Here is a 21,611-nt window from a genome sequence, read left to right on the forward strand (position 1 = left end):
AGTGATGCATTCCCGTCTGGATGCAACAATATACTAATCTGGACGAGACTTTTTTTCAACCCTCCAAACAAAAAAGTCCAAGAACGGTCTCATGTGGACAGGGCCTAAGTGTTTATATTGGTTTCTACTCATGTAAATACTATTATGCTAATGTTAGCATGGTTCTACTCATGTAAAGAGCTAAATGCTACTTTAATACTACTACTTTACTTTTTTAACGTTAATATGCTAAACCTAGCATGATAGCGCTAAGTGCTAAGGAATTATAGGAATAGGAAAAAAAAATAGGAGCAGGGAAACCCTAAAAGGAATCCCTCAGGCAGATATATTAGTAAGACATAAGTCAAATTCACAAAGTCTAACAAGTCAAAGAATTACGGCTTTACTTCCAAATAAAAAAAAAGGCTAAAACTAATGAAAATGGCTAAAAATGCTACAATGCTAATGTTAGCATGCTAGCAATGCTAACATGCTAACGTTAGCACTGTACCACTTAGCATGAACTTAGCATGATAGCACCCTAAACAATAACCAAATGGTGGCGGTTTCGCCTTTAATAGTAAAAAACACGAGGAAAAACGAATTGGCTCCCAATCGACTCCCAACAACAAGAGTCGGCTTTGGTGCTTTATTTCAAAGATCTGGCTCTATTGAGCCATCACTACGTGCAGCTTAGGAGTGAGAGACAGCATAGGAGGGGCACCTGAGGGAATCTTCAGAGAAAATGCCCACACCGTATGCCGAGACCAAAAATTTCTGCAGAAAAAAAATTATCCAATGATTTCACCATTCTGTCTTGGAGGTGGTCTGAATTGGTTGAGAAATGTGAGAAATATGTAACTTTGAAAAATTCCCCATTCATTTTCAATGTGAAAAAAAGTCTTGGAAAATGGGGAATTGGTACCTAACTTGTCCTGAATGAACTGAATAATCTGATGCTTGAATGGTGTGAATTGGTTGAAAACTGCAGGAGGAGTTAGACGTAAAAAAAACCAACGGTGGAATAATAATAATAACGAAAAAAATTGTTCAATCATGTTTTTTGAATGGTTCACACCACTTGAGTTCACAAATAAAATAATCAGGATGAATGTCCTACCAAGGCTCCTGTACCTGTTCCAGTCCCTACCAACAGAGGTCCCGCAGGCCCAATTTGTGATCTGGAATAGAACAATATCAAGGTTTATATGGGATGGCAGAAGGCAAAGGTAAGGGTGACGACTCTCCGGCTGCCGAAAGAAGAGGGAGGGATGGGACCCCGGATCTGGAAAGGCACTACCATGCAGCTCAATTGCGATTTCTAGTATGCTGGTGTAAACCACATTATATTGCAAAGTGAAAAACACTGTGGAGAATACCCAGCGCAGAGTGTTGTTGGGGACCAGGAGGTGTACTGGTTAGACTAAAAATCTAATTGACCAAAGGACAAGGTTCACACTGGACTTGTGGTTTGCCATAGTGAAAAAACATAAGATGCAAGAAAGGATTGAAGTATTCAGATGGATAGCATACGATGGTAGTTGTAAACCAATTAGATGTGATACAGGTTTCAAAAGGTGGATAACTAATGGAATCACAGTATGGTGTTTACTGTTGAAGGGGGGTCAGCTGGAGAGTTTCCAAAACTTAAAGGAAAAGTATAACCTCGACAAGCTTGATTTTCATAAGCGTTTACAACTCAGGGACTATTATATACAGGAGATGAAGGTAGACCCCTACTGGGAAGCGACTGCTGTGATACTGAAATTGTATGAAGAGGCCGGAACTACAATTATCTCTGAACCATACATAGCACTGGTAGCTAATAGGCACTCTGCTAAGTATATCAAAGAGAAATGGGAAATAGAATTTAAAATCAAAATTGCAAAGGACGAATGGTTAAGCATGTTGAAAACGCACTATACTGTACATCCACCAATTCACAGACCTGGAGGGAGTTCTCCTCGAAGAATATCCTATTTTTTCCTGTTTTGTTTTTTTTACACCAAGAGTTAGGGGAAGCAACTAACTATTTTGGAAAATGTTGGCCAGCATACTTAAGGAAGTACTTGGATATCCGATCCCTTTGTCTTGCACAACTATATATCCGAGAAATCTAAATGGCGAGATTGTACGGGGGAAGGACAGATATCTGGTAAAGATTCTGTTGGTAGCAGGTAAAAAGGCTATTACCGTCTACGGCTACAGGAGGCCCAGCTCGACCACAAATGGACTAAATGAACAATGTTAACATCCAAACAGCGACAAAACATAATAAATACTGGAACTGAGCAACGGAAATGGAACAACGGACTTATAATCAATTTCCCATCTTGGCACTTTGTTTTCTTTGTTTTGTATTTACAAAATTCAAGTGACAAAAAAAAACTGCCTTATATTTAATTAAAAAAATACAGAACTACAAAAACTAAATCAATAATAAATAATCGATCCATCCATCCTTCTCCTCGTTAGGGTCGCGGGGGCATGCTGGAGCCTATCCCAGCTGACTTCGGGCGACAGGCGGGGTACACCCTGGACTGGTCGCCAGCCAATTACAATATTAATTTCCTTGTGTGACTTCTGCACATGCAAACTATTTTTAATTGCTGTTGTTTAGAAATTTGTAAAAAAAATATATACCTATAGTATTATTTCTCTTCTTTTTGTATTCATTTGTCCCATTTTTTTTGTAAACTTCTGATGTTAATTCAATATTAATAAATCTAATTATAAATATAAAACGTATAGAATTATATATTTGTATAGAATTAATGGCACGTACGACCGGTAGGAGGCGTCGAGAAAGACCCGGGACACGGTGCAGAGACTTTGGCTGAATGCCATATCTTAGCCCTTACCCTTAGGTTCACGAAAATCAAGTGGTGTCCCAATTCTCCTTAAATCAAGGGGTAAGCGCTAAGGCGTACACATCCCTAGAAACCATCTGTGGTCAGGGACCAAACTTGAAATGAAGGGGTAGGAGGAGTCTACTGGAATACAACACTCCAGCGGCAGAGCGAAGACCGAAACAAGCATATAAACGTAAAATAAATAATAGGACTAGAGCTGTCCTATCTAGTCTGACTGGTGTGTGTCCCACCTAGTCTTTCAGCATGAACTGATGATGTTAGGGGTATGTTAGGGATGAGCGAGTACACCACTATCTGTATCTGTATCTGTATCTGTATTTGTATCTGTTAAACCATCTAAATTATCCATATTTGTACTTGGAGTGGGCAGGACAGATACCAGAAGTGGGCGTGGTAACCAGAAATGGGTGGGGCTTAAATCAGTACATTGTGTGTCATATAAAATTGTGCACCATTTTTCATCTACTTGTATTTAGTTCTCATCATCTTACTTCCTCTTATTCCTCCTCATTTTTTGTCCGCTAACTCCTCCTCCATTTAACCAATTGAAGCAAATCCAACATCAAAATGTTCAGCTCACTCCGGACAAGTGTGCTACCAATTCAGGCTTTTAAAAATATTCACACATTTAGTGTAATTTCATATTTTCTGTGAAAAGGTTCACATTGAAAATGAATGGGCATGAGCACAGTCATGGTGTCAGATGCACAGAAGAGATTACATTAACATTAAGTACATAAATACAGTAAGTAAATACACACAGGGCATCTACCAATAACCATGGAATGACCAAAATCTAATTATATAACATTAAACACGTCATATCAACAACTATTTAAAGTCCTACTACTATTTAAGCCTACTACTACCCACATTCTGCAGAGTCTGTTGAGTCTCAATAGGTCAGCTAGTAGAGTACTTGGTTCTTAATCAAGAGGTTGTGAGTTCAATTCCAAACTCAGGCAAACTCAGCTAAGCAGCATAGGCAATGACATCAACGCAACGGAGGAGATGTAACAAAATATCTGCATCAGAGCGGTAACAGTGACAGTAGATACAACGTTTCCAAGATCATGTGTAACCCAGGGTACACCCGTGGTTACAGTACCATACACCATAACAGTAGGATACCTGTAGATGTTTAAGGTAACCCACTTTGACATAAAATCATTTACATGAAGGCTCGTGATTGCAAATTAACAGGTGACATTGGGAACTTTAAAAAAGAAAAAAAAAATGTTTTGTGATAAATACACTCCTGATCAAAATCTTACGACCAGTTGAAAAATTGCTAGTATTTGCATTTTGCACATTTGGATCTTAATGAGGTTTTAAGTAGAGCTACAATATGCAAAAGCAAGAAGAGGCAGTGAGACAAAAAGCATTTTGAAAAAGTAATTTGAACAACAATTAAACTGAAATAGGCTTCTGTGTAGGCTCTCGGTCGTACAGGAGTTGTCCATCGAGGAAAAGGCTTCTTGAGACGTCGTCTGTACTTCTGTGAAGAATGTGTCGGACGTTTCGCTCCTCATCCTAAGAGCTTCGTCAGCGAACTAATAAGTGCTGGTAGCCTAGGCCTTAAATACCGTAAGAGTGGGCGGAATTGGTGTGCCAACACCCTCCTTCTATTGGTTCCTTACACTAAGCCTGGGCGGAGTAGTGGTATAATCCTATCCTGCTGTTAACACCTTCGATAAAAGGGAAGTGTCGCTCCCTGAATTGGGTATGAACGACTCTGATACTGGCTCGTTAGCATCTATTGTTCTGGCTCGGCCCTGGCTTCACCTCATTTGCAAGACTAAGAGCTGTGGGTTTTGGTCTCAGTAACCTGCTGAACACAGGGTCCAAACCTCAAACCACCATTCCGATTCAATGATGGGTTCTGTTGTTTGACAAAAATGGCTTCCTTCACTCCTCTTTCAAACCATCTGTTTTCTTTGGCCTAAATCTTTACCTCGCTGTCCTCTAAAGAGTGATTGGTAGCTTTAAGGTGTAGATGTACTGCTGATTGAGGACCACTAGAATTGTCTTCTTCACAGAAGTACAGATGACGTCTCAAGAAGCCTTTTCCTCGACTGAAATAGGCTGTTTATCAGCTGATCAAAAGTTTAAGACCATTGCTCAAAAAAGAACAAAAAACTCCAAACCAGAACCAAAAATGTTCTCAGTAGGACTCAGTAATGAGTAGCTCCACCGCTCCACTGTCTGGAACTGATGGCTATTTTTATAAACTTCCCTTGCCATCCATCCCCAAATGTTCTCTATGGGATTTAAATGAGGGGAACATGCAAGATGGTCCAAAAGAGTGATGTTATTCTCCCTGAAGAAGTCCTTGGTCAAGCGAGCATTGTGAACTGCAGCGTTGTCCTGTTGAAAAACCCAGCTGTTACCACACAGATGAGCCCCCTCCACTGTGCCGGGCAGAAAACATCTCAGGTGGGATCTCCTTGTCATGCCAGTAACGTTGGAAGCCATCTGGACCGTCAAGGTTGCATTTTTTCTCATCAGAGAATAAAACTTTTTTCCACCTTTCAGTGTCCCATGTTTGATGCTCCCTGGCAAAGTCTAAATGGGCAGTTTTGTGCCGATGAAGGAGACGAGGTCTTTGAATTCCTTTTTTGTTTTTTAAACCCTTTTCCCGCAGATGTCGTCTGATGGTTATTGTGCTGCAGTCGGCACCAGTAAGGGCCTTAATTTGGGTGGAAGCCCACCTTGTGTCTTGATGGACAGCCAATCGGATCCTCCGGCTCAGTGCAGTTGTGATTTTTTTGGGTCTAAGGCTTGACTTTTTTGTGCTCAGGATCTTTCAAAAAATGTACAACGATTGTCTTACTGCTCCCAACCTCAGCAGCAATGGCACGCTGCGAGAGGCCTTGCTTATGCAGCTCGACAATCCAACCACGTTCAAAAAGACAAAACTTCTTAGCTTCTCATGCCACCATTCACACTCTCATGCCTGGATGGCATGAGAGTGTGAATGCCTGACAGAAAATGAACATTTTGAGCAGATTTATAACCTGTGGTCTTAAACTTTTGATCAGGTGATAAACAAACTATTTTTATTTTTTTTAATTACAAGCTCCAAATGTTTTTGTCTCACTCACCCTTCTTGCTTTTGCATATTGTACCTCTACTTAAAACCTCATTCAGATCCAAATGTGCAAAATGCAAATTCGAGCAATTTTTCAACTGGTTTTAAGACTTTGATCAGGAATGTATACTACGTTTCGTTTTGGCGAATCAGAGCGTTGTATATTGCCAAGGCTCTGGCCAATCAGAGAGCACCTTCTGGCAGTACCCGGATTTGCGGGCAAATTTGTCCATCTTCAGCACTATCTCTCCAGTGAGCTAGATGGAAGACTTGTTACATTCTGCTCCTTGACGCCGGTGAAAGTATGAAGTTCTGCTCGTATTAACCCGACATTGGACGGCGCAATTGGATATAGATCCTGACTCGAACCTTGCTTGTTTGGAGACGTTTGAGAAGGAGAAGTTTGAACACCGAGTTTTTCCTCCTTTTCCTTTGAGTACCTACATGTTTATTAACGTCACATTTACCAACCGACGAGGAGTGAAACAACGACGAAAACGTGAGTTTCAAAGTAACTATCTTTGAGTCACGGTGCTGTTTAAGTGTGCTCCATATGTGTACAAAACAAAATAGTAATACTATTGCATTCCCATGTCACCTGCTGCTACAAAGTGAAGTGGAGTCGAGGCATGTGAGTTGTACTGACATCCATTTGCCTCCTTACTCAAGAATCTGTTCTGGTGAGTGCACTTTTTCTAATATCAGTTGTACTGCATTAACTGGACTTGTGAGTGGGGATTCTGCTGCTGTGTTCCTGAGACTACAAATTAGTGGCTTACACTCACCTGTCTGTGTAGTCTGTGATGTTGCTGCTTCGTAGTACCTACACATAGCCTTGCTCTAGTGAGACGAACCTAAAAATCTGATACACTGGTCCAACTATTTGGTGATTGAGTTAGACAAACCCAGTACTGCGTATGACAAGCAGTCATTATCAATCACAGCTGAACTAGGTTGCACATGAGCTGCCAATGCTGTGGAATATTTGCTGGGCAGCGAACATTGTTTTCAGGGCGAGCGTGCCAAGTGTTAAACATCGGGCTTGTCCTGCCTCTGTTACAGCTCTGATACTACGTCCAAAGGTGGAAAACTGTTCGTCATGTTAACTGAAGGCGTCACTTCCTGTGCATGAAGCTCTGCAGCATGTCGATGGGAAGCGGGAAGACGATTGTGGAGTTTTTCTCAGCTGCGATGCTGTTCAGCGTCTGCAGGTATCGTAGCTGCAGGGCGGACGGCGACTCGGCGATGACCAGCGAGGCTTCCTTCAGGGCCCTGGATGCCTTCATCTCGCCCTCGGCAGAGATGATCTGACACATGAAAGACACGTCAGCGTTTCTCTTTTGTCGTGTGGAATTGATGTTACAAAAAATAAAAGGAAGGAAGGCGTTCCCATTCCCCACCTTGGCCCTCGCCTCCCGACTGGCCTCCGCCTCCGCCGCCATGGCTCTCTGCAACTGCTGAGGTAACTTCACGTCTTTGATCTCCACGCGCTCCACCTTTATGCCCCACGCATTGGTGGCCTCGTCCAGGGATTCCTGCACATACAGTCGCAATAATAGTTCATTTTTCTCTTCAATACCAACACATCATCAGCAACAACAGGGATTTTTTTTTTCCTATTTCTTCATATCAAAATGTTGTCAAATGAAAAGCCTGTACCTTCAATATATACAGTGGTGTGAAATGGTGTTTGTCCCCTTACATTGTACATTGAAACAATGCAGTATCATTGCAGTACCAACAACTGCAATCAAGCGTTAACTTGCAATGAGTGAACAAATGAACTCTTACAGTGCTGTGGAGGAATTTTGCAGAATTGTTGTCATTCAGCCACATTGGAGGCTTTTCCAGCATGAAGCGCCTTTTTAAGGTCATGCCACAGCATCTCAACAGGATTCAGGTCAGGACTTTGACTAGGCCACTCCAAAGTCTTCATTGTGTGTTTCTTCAGCCATTCAGAGGTGGACTTGCTGGTGTGTTTTGGATCATTGTCCTGCTGCAGAACCCGAGTTGGTTTCAGCTTGAGGTCACCAACAGATGGCCGGACATTCTCCTTCACGATTTTTTGGTAGACAGCAAAATTGATGGTTACATTTATCACAGCAAGTCTTCCATGTCCTGAAGCTGCACAACAGCCCCAGACCATCACACTACCACCACCATATTTTACTGCTGGTATGATGTTCTTTTTCTGGAATGTGGCATTACTTTTATTCCAGATGTAATGGGACACACACCTTTCAAAAGGTTCAACTTTTGTCTCATCAGACCACTTTTGGCTCATCAGAGTATTTTCCCAAAGGTCTTGGAATCATCAAGATGTTTTCTGGCAAAATTGAGATGAGCATGAATGTTCTTTTTTTTCGGCAGTGGTTTTTGGAACTCAGGCCGTTTTTGCCCAGTGTCTTTCTTATGGTGGAGTCATGAACACTGACCTTAACTGAGGCAAGTGAGCCCCACAGTTCTTTGCATGTTGTTGTGGGGTCTTTTGCGACCTCTTGGATGAGTCGTTGCTGCGCTCTTGGGGTCATTTTGTTTGGCCGCCCCCTCCTGGGAAGGTTCACCACTGTTTCATATTTTTCGCCATTTGTGGATAATGGCTCTCACTGTAGTTCACTGGAGTCCCAAAGCTTTAGAAATGGCTTTATAACCTTTTCCAGACTGATAGATCTCAATTAATCTCAGTTAAATTATGTTTTAATAGGGGGGGCAATCCAATTTTCACACAGGGCCATTTAGGTTTGGATTTTTTTTTAGGCCTTTAGTAATAAAAAGTTTCATTTAAAAACATTTTTTGTTCAGTTGTGTTGTCATTGACTAATATATAAAGTTGTTTAATGATTTTAAATATTTAAGTGTGACAGACCTGCAAAAAAATAAGAACTCAGGAAAGGGGCAAACACTTTGAAAAATGTCAAGAATGTACATTTTGCACTGTTGGATCTTAAAGAGGTTCTAAGTAGCGATTTAGAATGCAAAAAGAAGAAATGGGAGTGAGATGTTTAAGTTTATTTATAGAGCAGCATTCGTACACAAGGTCATTCAAAGTGCTTCACAGAAAAGAAGGGTAAAATCACTTCATAAAATCATTCCATAAAAACATAAAATCATTCAAAAAATAAATTCTAAAATAAATCATAAAATTCCATAAATCATTCCATAGAACAAAAAAATACAAAATGAAGAGTGCAGATAAAATACTTGCAGTTGTCAAATGCACAGTTGAATAGAAGTCTTGTATTGCCAAAGTTGAGGATTGTCGCACATTTTCTGGAAGACCAATCAGTCAAGTTCCAGATTTTGACAGCATAAAACTGAAACGCAGCCGCGCCGTGTTTAGTCCCGACCCTGGGCACCCGCAGGAGACCTGTCCCTGAGCTTTATTGCAAAGAAGCATTAAAGTCATATAGGCTGTTCATCAGCTGATCGCAAGTTTAAGAGCACAGCCTTTAAAAAGGAAAATCTGGACAAAGATATGGACTGAATGTGATTTAGTGTCATGTATTCACACTGTCATGATCTCTTGATGGCAAGGGCAAAAAAGCTTTTTCTCTTTTTCTTCACGCAGTGGGATTATTAAGCTGCGTAAGTGAGGCCTCTCACAGTGCACCATTGCTGCTGAGGTTGGACGCGACCATCCTCGGCCCAGATGAAGGTTGTTACTGGTTCCGAGTGGAGTCCAATAACCCTCAGACGCCATCTGCCAGAGAAGGCTTTGAAGAAGAAATAAAACATCTTCAAAGGCCTCGTCTCCTTCAAGGTTTGGAATTTGCAGGAGAGGACCAAACATGGGAGGGACATTGAAAGGTGGAACGTCTAACTTTCCAATGTTACTGGCATGACAAGGAGATCCCACCTGAGATGATTCCACACGGCACAGTGGAGGGGTCGCCATCATGATCCTGAAACGGCAGCTGACTATGTGGAGACGTTACAGGGGGCATCCCTGATGACTGAAGGCCCTCGTCTGTGTGGTAATGACTGGCTTTTTCAACAGGACAACGCTCCACTTCACAAAGGACTTCTTCCAGACAAATAAGTTCACTCTTGTGGACCATCCTGTGTGTTCCCCTGATCTAAATCCAATGGAGAACATTTGGGGATGGATGGCAAGGGAAGTTTACAAAAATGGACATCAGTTCCAGACAGGGGATGCCCTCCATGAAGCCATTTTCACCACCTGGAGCAACATTCCCACTAGCCTCCTGGAAACACTGGCATCAAGCATGCCCAAACCCATTTTTCACCTCATTAACAAGAATGGCACAACTACTCATTATTAACTATTTTTTTCTACATTTTATTTCTGTGTTAGGAGGGTTTCAGGTTTGTTTTTTTTGCTATGGTCTTAAACTTTTGATCAGCCTATATCACTTCAGTGCTTCTTTGCAGTAAACTGCTTTTTTGTCTCACTCCAATTCCTTCTTTTTGCATTTTTTTCTGAAGTAATTTGTTAATTTTTCCTGAAAAAAACTACCTTTCAACACCTGCATTTGATGGCACACTGATATTAATTCCAAATATACAGTATTTGCTGTACTGCATATCAGGTATTTTTTACCTGCATGCTGAGCGAGATGCCTTCTCGGTCGGAGAGCAGCTCTGCGAGGTTCTTGGTGCCCAGGACGTTCCTCAGCGTGGTTTGGGCCAGCAGACGTGTGGAGGAGTGCGCGTTGGACACGTTGGCCACGGATGAGATGGGGCACTGGATGCGGAAGTAGACCACGCCGTCCACGCAAACCGTCACCGAGTCCTTGGTCAGGATCTGCCAGGATAACGAGACAGCACTCGCCTTGTGATCACACCTTTCACGGTATTATCGCTGCCATCTTGGATTTGCTCATGACTGAAAATCAATATGATTCTTGCTCCGAAGGAGGAACTGCTTGACGATTGGTTGAATTCTGAAAAAAGAAATGCTCTGATTTGATCTCAGTGACTGCTATTCACACATCTTGTGTCTGATATCACCCCAAATCAGTAGGGTTCTTGCATCGACAAAGAAACCATTCTGTAAGGTTTTGAAGAGGCGTTGCTTGATGGACTGAAAAGAAGGACAATGTCATCCCAAATCCACAGGGTTCTTGCTTTGCCGCTGAAAATCACTTCAAAAATCAAGGACAGCACACATCCACAACACTCATTATTCACACTCCTACCGTCAGGCAGACGCTACAGGAGTTTGAAGTCCAGGACCACAAGGCTGGCAAACAGCTTTTACCCACAGGCCATCAGGCTCCTCAACGAAGCACTCGCACACGCCGCACGCAACACACGCACACACTCATAGCACTTTATTTATTTATTTATTTGTATTATTTACTTGTATTAATGTCTCTTCTGTTGTTGTTGCTTAATTTATTGGTATATATGTTTATGTGTTTATGTTTCTTATGTTCTTATTCTTTCATTTGTTTTCTTTCTTTTCTTGGGAGAATGAACAGAATAAGATTTTCATTGCATGGTATAACTGCTGTTGTACTATGCACATGACAATAAAACTCTCTTGAATCTCTTGAATCTTGAATCTTGAAATGTGAGGAACATGATCTCATTGGAAATATCACCTCAGCTTCCACTTTGGCCCATTCCCTTCATAGCAGATGGCCTTCAAAATCAATAGGCTACCTCCTCTCACCTAAATCAGTGGTCCCCAACCTTTTTTGACCCACGGACCGGCTTGTGTTCCCACAAATCTCCCGCTGACGGGGGGTTCGTACATTATAGCAATCTAATTTATCTTATTATATATTGTGTAAAACTAAGACATGAATAACATCAAATTAAAAGTACAAAGTGAATCTAAATGACACTGGAATTTCCCTAAGTTTGAAAATGGGTAGAAGTCACATTTACTGCTTTGTTCTTTGATCGCCCCCCACGGCGCTATTCCGATCCTGTGTCAGATATGGCCCAAAGTCAGAGTTCTTGCTTTGGCCAAATACCTTGACCAACAGAATGCTGTTCTTGTTTCAACCTCAGGTACGACCATCTTGTATCAGATATCATTGCTTGAAAAAAAAAAAAATAGGGCTCTTGCGTCTTCAAAGAAACTCCTTTTAAGATTGTTCGCAATTTAATTTCTTTAAAAAGTACTAGGATTCTTGCTCCTTCAAAGAAACCATTCTTTTAAGATCGCTAACAGATATAATTTCCTTGAGAAATCAACAGGATTCTTGCTGCTTCGAAGAATTATGAGTTTAAGATATAATTTCCATTAATGAATGGGATTCTTCTTCCTACAAGGAAACTATCCTTTTAAGTATTAATATCAGTTTTATATATCCTTTCTTTTAAAAAGTCAATAGTATTCTTACTTCTTCAACAAATCCTATCCCTTTAAGCTTTGAGATTAGTTTTAGCTATAATTTCTTTTAAAAACAAATATGATTGTTGCTTCTAGAAAGAAACTGCACTTTTTTTAAGTTTTACAGTTGGTGCCAGATATCATTTCCTTAAAAAAATCAATAAATCAATATGACTCTTATTTCCTCAAAGAAACTATCCATTGCAGTTTTAAGATCGAGTTTAGATATAATTTCTTTAAAATGAATAGGAGTCTTGCTTCTTCAAAGAAACTTTCTTTTTAGGTTGTACCGTCTGTTTTAGATATTGTCTCTATGAAAATTGATAGGATTCATTCTTCTTTAAAGAAACTACCCTTTTAAGTTTTAAAATCAATGTATATAAAATTTCTTTAAAATTTGATAGGATTCTTGCTTATTTAAAGATTAGATATCATTTCTAAAAAAAATCGGTAAGATTCTTGCTTTTTTTTTTAAGGAACTATCCTTTTAAGTTTTAAAATAATTTTTAAATACAGTATTTCTTTTAAAAATGAATAGGATTCTTCTTCAAAGAAACTTTTTTAAAAAGTTGTGCAGTCTGTTAGATATCCATCCATCCATCCATTCTCTATGCAGCTTCTCATTCGGGTCACGGGGGCATGCTAGAGTCTATCCCAGCTGACTTCGGGCGACAGGCGGGGTACACCCTGGACTGGTCGCCAGCCAATGGCAGGGCACATATAGACAAACAACCATTCACACTCACATTCATACCTATGGACAATTAATTTGCAATTTAGAGTCGCCAATGACCCGAACACGAAAACCCACGCACGCACGCACGCATGCACGGGGACACATGCAAATTCCACAAGGAGATGCCTAACGGAGATTTGAACCCCGGTCTTCCCGATCACCAGACTGTGACTGTGTGGCCAACATGCTAACCACCAGACCACCGTGCGGTCCTCTGTTAGATATCGTTTCTATTTTTTAGGAATCATTCTTCTATACGTTTAAGTTTTAAAATTGGTTTTAGATATAATTTATAATATAATTTAATATAATTTAATCAATGGGATTCTTGCTTGGTCAAAGAAGCAATCCATTTAAGTGTTACGATGGGCTTTAGAGGTGTGACCGGAAGAAGACACGAGGAGGATGAAGTGATTTGAACTTTGACCTTAGCTAGAGTACTTTGTGTGGGATATCATTCAAAACCACCTGGGTTCTTGATTGGAATGGAGAAATTGGAAAAAAAGGCTCCAAGGACTAGAGTATCAGTGAAAGGATGGTGGAACTAGACCAGATTGTATGTGGTCTTGGTGCTGAGCCTGGACCTCATATGACAATATCACCGTATCAGCTTAATAACAGATTATATTATCATAGTACTATAATATCACAATATTACATGGTCCCAGTATCACAAAATGGCAAGTAGTATGACAGTCTGGTAGTATCACAGGGTTTACCTCCTGCGGTGGGATATCAAAGGATACAGTCCTCAGGTCGACCTTGACAAAATTATCCGTGCACGGAAGAACAAAGAAAAGACCTGCAAGGGCACAAAAGAACATCAGCTTGATTCCAGCTCGGAGGAAAGTTCTGGAAAGAGGGCTGCTGCGAGTCATACCCGGTCCTTTGGGTTTCCTGTCTGCAATTCGGCCCAGCCTGAAGATGACGGCTCGCTCATACTCCTGCACGATCTTCATGTTGGAAGGAAAGTCAGTGAGGTGTGTATCAAGCATCTTTGATACCACTCATCCATCCTCCTACCTTGACACACATAAATATCGTAACAGGGAAGGTTGCCGCGATGAAGATGAGCGATATCACCACCAAAATCCAGCCGAAGCATCCCAGTCGGCCCGAGGTTTTGTCTGCAGAGGAACAAGCCAACACCTGATGACCCTCTCGCCAAACAAGAAGGCTCATGTTTGCACAGCATGATGCTTGTAATGTATCGTCCGAATGTGCAGCGTTCTACACAAAAATCATCTTTACCTTCAACGACCTCCATGGAGGTGATCTGCAGTTTACCCTGCGTCACCATCTCAGCCGTGCTGGACGTTGTGGAGATCATTAGACAGCAGGTGCTGAGTGACAGGACGACTGAAGGTTTGTGTTTACCGATGTGTGTGTTGTACCAGGAGGGGTGTGGCCGCAGGCGACGAGGGACCCTTCCTCGTGGGTGCCAACAGAGTGAGGATGGATGCCGAGGGCCAGCTCCCACACTGCGACACCTGGGGAACACAAGTCATGAATAAAAGATGCGGTGTCAGCCGAGTCGTGCAACCTGACACTTGGCGCGGGCACAAGGGGGCGATGGCGTGTGTTCTCCTGCGTAACATGAGAGTTTAGGTGAGGATTATGTAACCCAGTATGTTGGAATAAGTCATGCCTGCTACAACGCAGCATAGAGGAGACACGTGAGCTTCTGGTCTCAGTAACATATGAGGGTGGAGCTTATATTGGTAGCCACGCCCCTCAATGCTTGCAGGATACAGAGCCCCGCCTACCTGGCGTCATTTTGTCTTGCATGTTGTACCATGCAGTGAGGTTTGCATCAAAAGGAAGTTTAAAGGTGTATTTTATTTCATTATTTTTTGAACTTGTTGTAAAATGGTTGTGTTCTAAACCTGAGTAAAACTAAAATAATGCTATTTGGAAAGTACAAAAAGGATTCACATGCGCAAATACAAACTGACAGCATAGACATTGACAGAGTAAATGAAAATACATTTCTCAAGGTCGTAATATATAATATGAACTGGGCATCTCACATTAAAAATATACAACATGAAGTGGCAAGAAATACCTCAATACTGAATAAAGCAAAATTTGCTCTGGACTAAAATCACTCCATACTCTCTACTGCTCTCTGGTATTATCATATCTAACTTAATGTGTGGAGTTTGGGGTAATAACCATAAAAGTACACTTCACTCACTTCCCGTGCTACAAAAAAGGTCAGTTAGGATAATCCATAATGGGAACATACAAACCCTTTATTCCTAAAATCACAATTATTAAAAATTTGCTGATCTGGTAAACTTTCAACAGCTAAAATTATGCAAACAATAACATAAAAACATAAAACAATTCTTCTCAACAAGAGAGGAGAAATACGATCTTACAGAAAAATTAAACCTCAAACACTTATATGCCAGGAAAACACTAAAAACCTTCAGGATTTCTGTGTGTTGAATCACGTTGGGGAACGGATTGATTAAGAAACTCAAACAAAGCACTAAAATGAGCGATTTCAAGAAACAGTAGAAGCAAGTGATGTTTATAAAGTACAAGGAAGAAGACACCTGAACTACTGTGCACATACAATGCTACTGTATATCTAACCAATCTTACATTGACTACTAACTCTTCATTTCTAGTGAGTACATTGCCTGTACTCACTCACTATCAAACCGTGTCTCTGTCAACTATTTCATCAGCTATTATCAATTTATTAGCATCATTACATTGGTTGTACATTGTACAAATGTATTGCAACTGATGTGAAACGGATGAGGTGTAGGATTAAATAAGCTTTGCTTCTTCCCACTCCTTTTTGGACATGCAGAATTGTGATTTGTGTTATGTGATGTTCTCCAGTGTAAGCCATGTGCATGTTCAAGATGAATTAAACCATTAAGTCATGTATTTTAAAATCCATCCATTCATCTTCTATGCCCCTTATCCTCACTAGGGTCGCGGGGATAGGTGGAGCCTATTCCAGCTAACTTCAGGCGAGAGGCTACACCGGGGTCACCAACACAGTGTCCACGAGCACCAGGCAGCCCCCCACGACCACATGAGGTGCCTGCAAGCCTGTTTTTCATTCAGGTTTTCAGTTAATAATGTGAGAACACTAGAAAGAAAAGTATTCTGAAACATAAAATGTGAGTTGTGGATACCAGCATTTTGTGAATGTTTTGGTAAAACAAGCATATTTGCTTTGTTTGGGTTGAAATAAGGTATGAAAATCATTTCTACAAAAATGTGTAGCTTGTGGCCATTTTCATTTTCTAAAAGTAGCTCTCGCAAGAAAAAACGTTGGTGACCCCTGGGCTACACCCTGGACTGCTCGCCAGCCATTCACGGGGAATATTTTAAAATCCTCAAACATGTAAAATGTATAATTACTTTATTTGCTTTTTTTTAACTACATAATTTCAATTTCAAATTCTTAATAATCATATATTTTTAAATTGTTCCATGTTCATGATTTAATAATCATAGGTTATTTTTAAAAAGTCTCATAGGAAAGGCAGGTTTATTCATAGAGCACAATTTGTACACAAGGTAATTCAAAGTGCTTTACAAAAAAGAAGGGTTCATATTCATATTAATATTAATCATTTCATATTAAATTTTCATTATTTAATAATCATAGGTCATTTGTTTTTTAAACATGTACAACATAGAATTACTTGTTTGTTATTTTGTTATATTTTAACTACATATTTTCATTTTTTTCCATGTTTATAATCGTATTTTAGATATATTCATTTATTTATGTTCAAATTTTTTAAATAACATTTTCATTATTTGGATTTAATAATCATCGATCAAATTCAAAGTTTTTTTCAAAGGACATAATAATAAAATGAAAAAAATAACAATAAAACAGTTTGATAGCATAATTTGTTTATTGCCATTTTTGCTTCTGATTGCATGACTTTATGATTTACAAGCACACAAACGTAACAAGGGGAGTCACCTTTTAAAATATGATTATTAAAAAGTAGTCACAGAGACAAAATACATACCGCTAAATCAATTTCAATGAGGCCAGCACCATTATTAAAGTATAATCTGTATACACATATCTCACATTAGGTGCCGGCTGCGTCCATTAAAAACTTTCTAGTGAGTTCATAGGCCAGGAAGAGGGCGCCGTTGGCCGGGAAGGTGCGTATCAGGGTGGGCGTGAGGCCTGAGTAGAGAGCGCTCAACCCTGATGGATAGAAATAAGACGTAAGGACATATTCACAGCAGTCAACTTCCAAAGAGGGTGTGGAATCCTACCCTCATTGCGTACAATCCCCATAAAGGTCTTCAGGAAACCCTCCTGCCTCCCGGCTAAAGAGTAGACCTGTATCCTGGACTTGACGCAGTCGATGGGATAGATAAGAAGCCAAAGACAAGCCCCCCCAAAGCCGCCACTGAACATGAGCGGAAGAATGCCTACAAAGGTGACAAGGGAGTGGAAGCAGGTGACAAAAAGAGAAGCAGATACAGTCAAATACGTACCGATACCCTCCTTGTCTGTGCCCATGTAATGTGCAAACGTGGATCGGCTGACTTCATAGCCGCCAAAGAAGCAGAAGTAACCCGGGAACTCCCTCACAATGGTGGACGTCAGACCCTGGTAGAAACCCAGTGGACCATTTTTCTCCATCACTTTCTTCACCACCGTCCACACTCTGAAGAAGAGTCATAATAACGAAACCCTCTGAGCTCATTTGAAATGTTTTAAATCTCTCACTTCCACCATTCTGACCTTCGCTGTCCTTGGGAGATCTTGCCAGATGCTTCCATCTCGTACATGGCCTGCAGGCGACATTTGACCAGCTCAGTGGGGCAAAGCACCATGGAGGAGAAGATGGAGGCCAGCGACCCGGAGAAGGCTTTTTGAATATCACTGATCATTTGGAGGAAGAAACGACAAGAATTTCACTGGAATGATGAACTGATTAACCAAACAACTTTCTGACAGTACCTTGTAAATAACTGATGATCCAATCAATTTCCCTGCCTTTCACAGGACCAACCTTATACCAACTGACCAACCTACCTACTTACGAATCAACCACCCCAACTCTTTTGCTCGAACCAAACAACCTACCTACACACCAGCTCATAACTTTAAGCAACCCACCTACTTACCTGCCTGACTGACCAATGAACCAAACTGTCTGACGAACCAACTACCGTCCTGCTGTCCAACCTACCTCCCTAACTGTCTGCCAACCAGCAAATTGACCATCTTACCTACAGAGTAACTGATGCCCCAACCAACCAGTCTACCCATCTAACTGCCTACCAACACACAATATCTGTCATATATACATATTTACTGTCTAATCTACCAACCTACTGTAGCTACCTTCCTTAACTATTTTAACCAATAAACCTCATTACCTACCAAATAGCCTACCTGCCTACCCACCAGCTGATTGACCAACCAGTCTACCCTACCTACCTACCAAACAAACTCCAAACATAGTAACTGACAGACCAACCGATTTCGATGTCTGCTATTTATTCTCTAACCACTCTGCGTACTTTACTTGTCTACGAACCTTACCAACCAACCTATGTATTCTGCTACTGCACCTACCAAAAAACCTACCTATCTACCAAATAAATTTAAGCCAACAGCCTGCTTATGTACCAAACAACCTACTTATGAACTCCAAGTAGGAGTTAACCAATTACTTACCCACCTTGCTACCAACCTACTTTCCAGATTGATCAGTAAACCTACCTCTTTTGCTGCCAATTAAGCAGTGAACCAAACCAACCAACCACCTTATCTACGTTACTGCTGATCTACCTACGAATCAGTCTACTTACAAGTTGATTGACCAAGCAGCCTACCTACCTTGGTGCTGACTAAAAAACAAACTGCCAACATAGCAACTGATGGACCAACCAACCTAACCTAACAACCAACCAGTCTACCTACATTGTGTCAGTTACTACCATCGTAGTAACTGACACACTAACCCACCCCTGATACTGTATCTACCAAACAACCAACCTCCCAACCAGCTAATTGAAGCAACCAACCTTCAAACCTGTCAAACAATCAAACCCACCTTGCTGCCAACCAATCAACCTGAGATCCGCCTATGTACCAGATGATCGACCAATGAACCAAACTAACTGACCGACCAACCTACCTGTCGAGCTACCTTCCAAATGAAACTATCAGCCTTAGTGCTGACCAGCCCTACTCTACTGACACAGTAACTTACCTACCAACCAATCAACCAACCAATCCTGATATCTACCAAACAACCTACACACCTACTTAAGTAGCCACCTACGTATATTTAACAAAATCTGACCATCAAGAATGGACACATAATGAAATTAAACACTTTGTCTTCTAAGCTGGACACAAAGTGACTGACTCCAAAGAAGAGGCTACTGAGAGGCGATTGTTTGCAGTATCACCAGTTGCAGTGTTATGTCAACAACAATGCGACTATTAGCTACTCAGTGGAGCCTCTCTTCACCACAAACACACAATAACTTGCAAGTGTGGAATCTAAAATGTCACACCTGAGTTCACGGTCAGCCTCCACGCTGACCAAAGAGCGGACCACGTCTTGGCAGAACCCATAGCTCAGAAAGAGCACAGAGTTCTCGCTGATGTTGGCTATCAGCGCCGGGGTGGTGCCCTTGTAGAGGCCCCGGATCCCCACTTGTCTGAATGTGGACATGAAGCAGTGCACGAAGCCGCGGTACATGTTGGGGAACGTCTGCATCTTCACTTTGGTGGTGTCCAGAGGCTGCCCGCTGAGAACACAAGCTGTACCACCTAGGAGCAAATGGGTTACATATGAGCTTTTTTCAGTCAGTGCAATACTTTATGATTATTATTATTACATTATCTTAAATAGGCTTCAGTGTAATGAGTAATAATTGTAATTATTATTTCTATTCACTGCTACAACAGCCGTGCCCCCAGGGAACCGACAGGAGAAACTACTCATCAGTACTGTCTAAAATTGCTTGTTCAGAATTGACCTACTTTGATTTTTTTGTGTTTGTTTCAGTGATAAATAATGACAGAACTTGCCTGCTGCGCCTGCCGTGAAGTCGATGATGGCCTGGATGATGGGATGTGGAGCCATGATGGCTCAACATGTGCTGGAAATCTGCAAAATGCAACCGTGAATTCACTAAGATTCCAGAGACTGCCTGGAATGTCTAACTATCCATCTATTTAATCTCAGCTCATCGCCACAAGTATCATCAGCCACTCCAGAAAAGCTAAAGGACTACAACTGTGCAGGAACGTTGTTACACGGTCGGGTGCAAGTTGTTCTTTCTCTTAAAAGACAAAAGAATCCCGTCTTTCCACATGAGTCAATCTCAGAACTCCGAGGGAAACTGACATTTCTTCTCAAGGAGAAACCAATAACGCACCCCCAGACGCGAAGCCAAAGCTGAAGTTAAAGTTCATACGGGTATGATTTAAAATAATAGACTGATAATAACAAGCTCAATAATAATTATTTGGAACCGTAAATTAACACTTTAAACTAGATAAACGTTTGAATGCGGAAGCGACGCCACAGAGGGCGTGTTTATGCCGTACCACCTAAGAACCACTAGATGCCAGTATAGTCCAGAGTTGGACTCGTTTAATAATCCACCGGTCTACTGATGATTAAGTATAATATGCAGTATTTTAAATGTCAGCATTTAAAACGAATAATAGGACAATGCAATTTAATTTCTGAATGCGACTCCTTGTTTTGGGACAAATCCAATAGAAAAAAACATATATAAATCCGATTGCATTGACTGTAACACCTCTTTTGATACACACTGAAATTAATATTAATAGCAAAATCGCATGATCGACAAAAAAGTTTACATATTTAAACAGCACATATACTAAATAATCAGTTTTGCACTTTTACAGCTTTTCGTTTGTACTTGGAGTCAAAAATGTACGAGCTTCCGATGGAACTCGAACCCCTCCTGAACTGTGGGAAGCCCCCATTTAAGCCGACTTTCAAGATGGCGGCTCTAAATACAAACAATTGAACAATGTGATTAGCTTAATTGGTTTTCGTTAGAGCTGTCCTATCCTATTCACCGTGCTCTACAGCCTTGATCTGCAGAGCTGTTTTGTTAACTGGCTAGAACAACTGTAAAAGTTCTTATTTTGTGTTTTTGGATCGTGACATCTTTAAATTGGTGTCCTCTTTCACGTACAAGCTAGTGAGCTAGCAGACAAGAGAACATGAACAATATGTGTCGTCTGATTTGGTGAATACCACAAAATGCATCGTAAAAACTGCATCGGATTTCGGTTTTGTACATTCTTTTTTGAAACAATCTCACCAACTAAATTTCAAGTTTGTGGGAGTAGGCCATATTGGGTTTCCTGATGTAGTCGCGCAAATGTGGCGTCATTTCTTCGGTCCTCTTCAATTAAATGGTAGTAAAGCTAGTTTTTACTGCCTGCAAGTTGCATTACATTTTAACCTAAACTGTAGCTTATTATATACAATAACTACAAGTGGTAATGGATATTATTGGACTTTTCATTAGGTATACCAACAAGGTATTTATTTTTGCTTATTATTGTGGTGGTAGTTTGAATTGTTGTGGACCTGCACTGTTTGCATC

The 21,611-nt window shown here is 40.9% G+C and overlaps 2 protein-coding genes and 1 long non-coding RNA gene across 4 annotated transcripts; 1 reads left to right on the forward strand and 2 right to left on the reverse strand.

Moving 5' to 3' along the window:
- Positions 1–6,051: 6,051 nt before the first annotated feature.
- On the reverse strand, positions 6,052–14,367 carry stoml3a (stomatin (EPB72)-like 3a). Its single transcript, XM_054795278.1, has 7 exons — positions 14,238–14,367; positions 14,010–14,113; positions 13,867–13,939; positions 13,706–13,788; positions 10,505–10,708; positions 7,344–7,478; positions 6,052–7,250 (listed from the first exon to the last, which is right to left on the reverse strand). Exons 1-7 carry the CDS (start codon positions 14,314–14,316, stop codon positions 7,059–7,061), a joined length of 870 nt encoding a protein of 289 aa, XP_054651253.1. The 5' UTR covers positions 14,317–14,367; the 3' UTR covers positions 6,052–7,058.
- LOC129191694 (uncharacterized) lies at positions 6,156–9,851 on the forward strand. Of its 2 annotated transcripts, XR_008573248.1 has the most exons (4): positions 6,156–6,442; positions 6,556–6,623; positions 7,006–7,405; positions 9,512–9,851. It is a non-coding gene; the product is annotated as an uncharacterized LOC129191694 (long non-coding RNA). The 2 variants fall into 2 exon arrangements; XR_008573247.1 differs by lacking the exon at positions 9,512–9,851 and having other exon boundaries at positions 7,006–8,667.
- Positions 14,368–16,890: 2,523 nt separating the features above from the next.
- On the reverse strand, positions 16,891–20,568 carry slc25a15a (solute carrier family 25 member 15a). Its single transcript, XM_054795277.1, has 6 exons — positions 20,047–20,568; positions 19,527–19,785; positions 17,737–17,877; positions 17,487–17,659; positions 17,262–17,420; positions 16,891–17,190 (listed from the first exon to the last, which is right to left on the reverse strand). Exons 1-6 carry the CDS (start codon positions 20,099–20,101, stop codon positions 17,069–17,071), a joined length of 909 nt encoding a protein of 302 aa, XP_054651252.1. The 5' UTR covers positions 20,102–20,568; the 3' UTR covers positions 16,891–17,068.
- Between the last annotated feature and the right edge of the window lie 1,043 nt (positions 20,569–21,611).

The sequence above is a fragment of the Dunckerocampus dactyliophorus genome, chromosome 12 (assembly GCF_027744805.1).
Source record: "Dunckerocampus dactyliophorus isolate RoL2022-P2 chromosome 12, RoL_Ddac_1.1, whole genome shotgun sequence".
Taxonomy (NCBI): Eukaryota; Metazoa; Chordata; class Actinopteri; order Syngnathiformes; family Syngnathidae; genus Dunckerocampus; species Dunckerocampus dactyliophorus.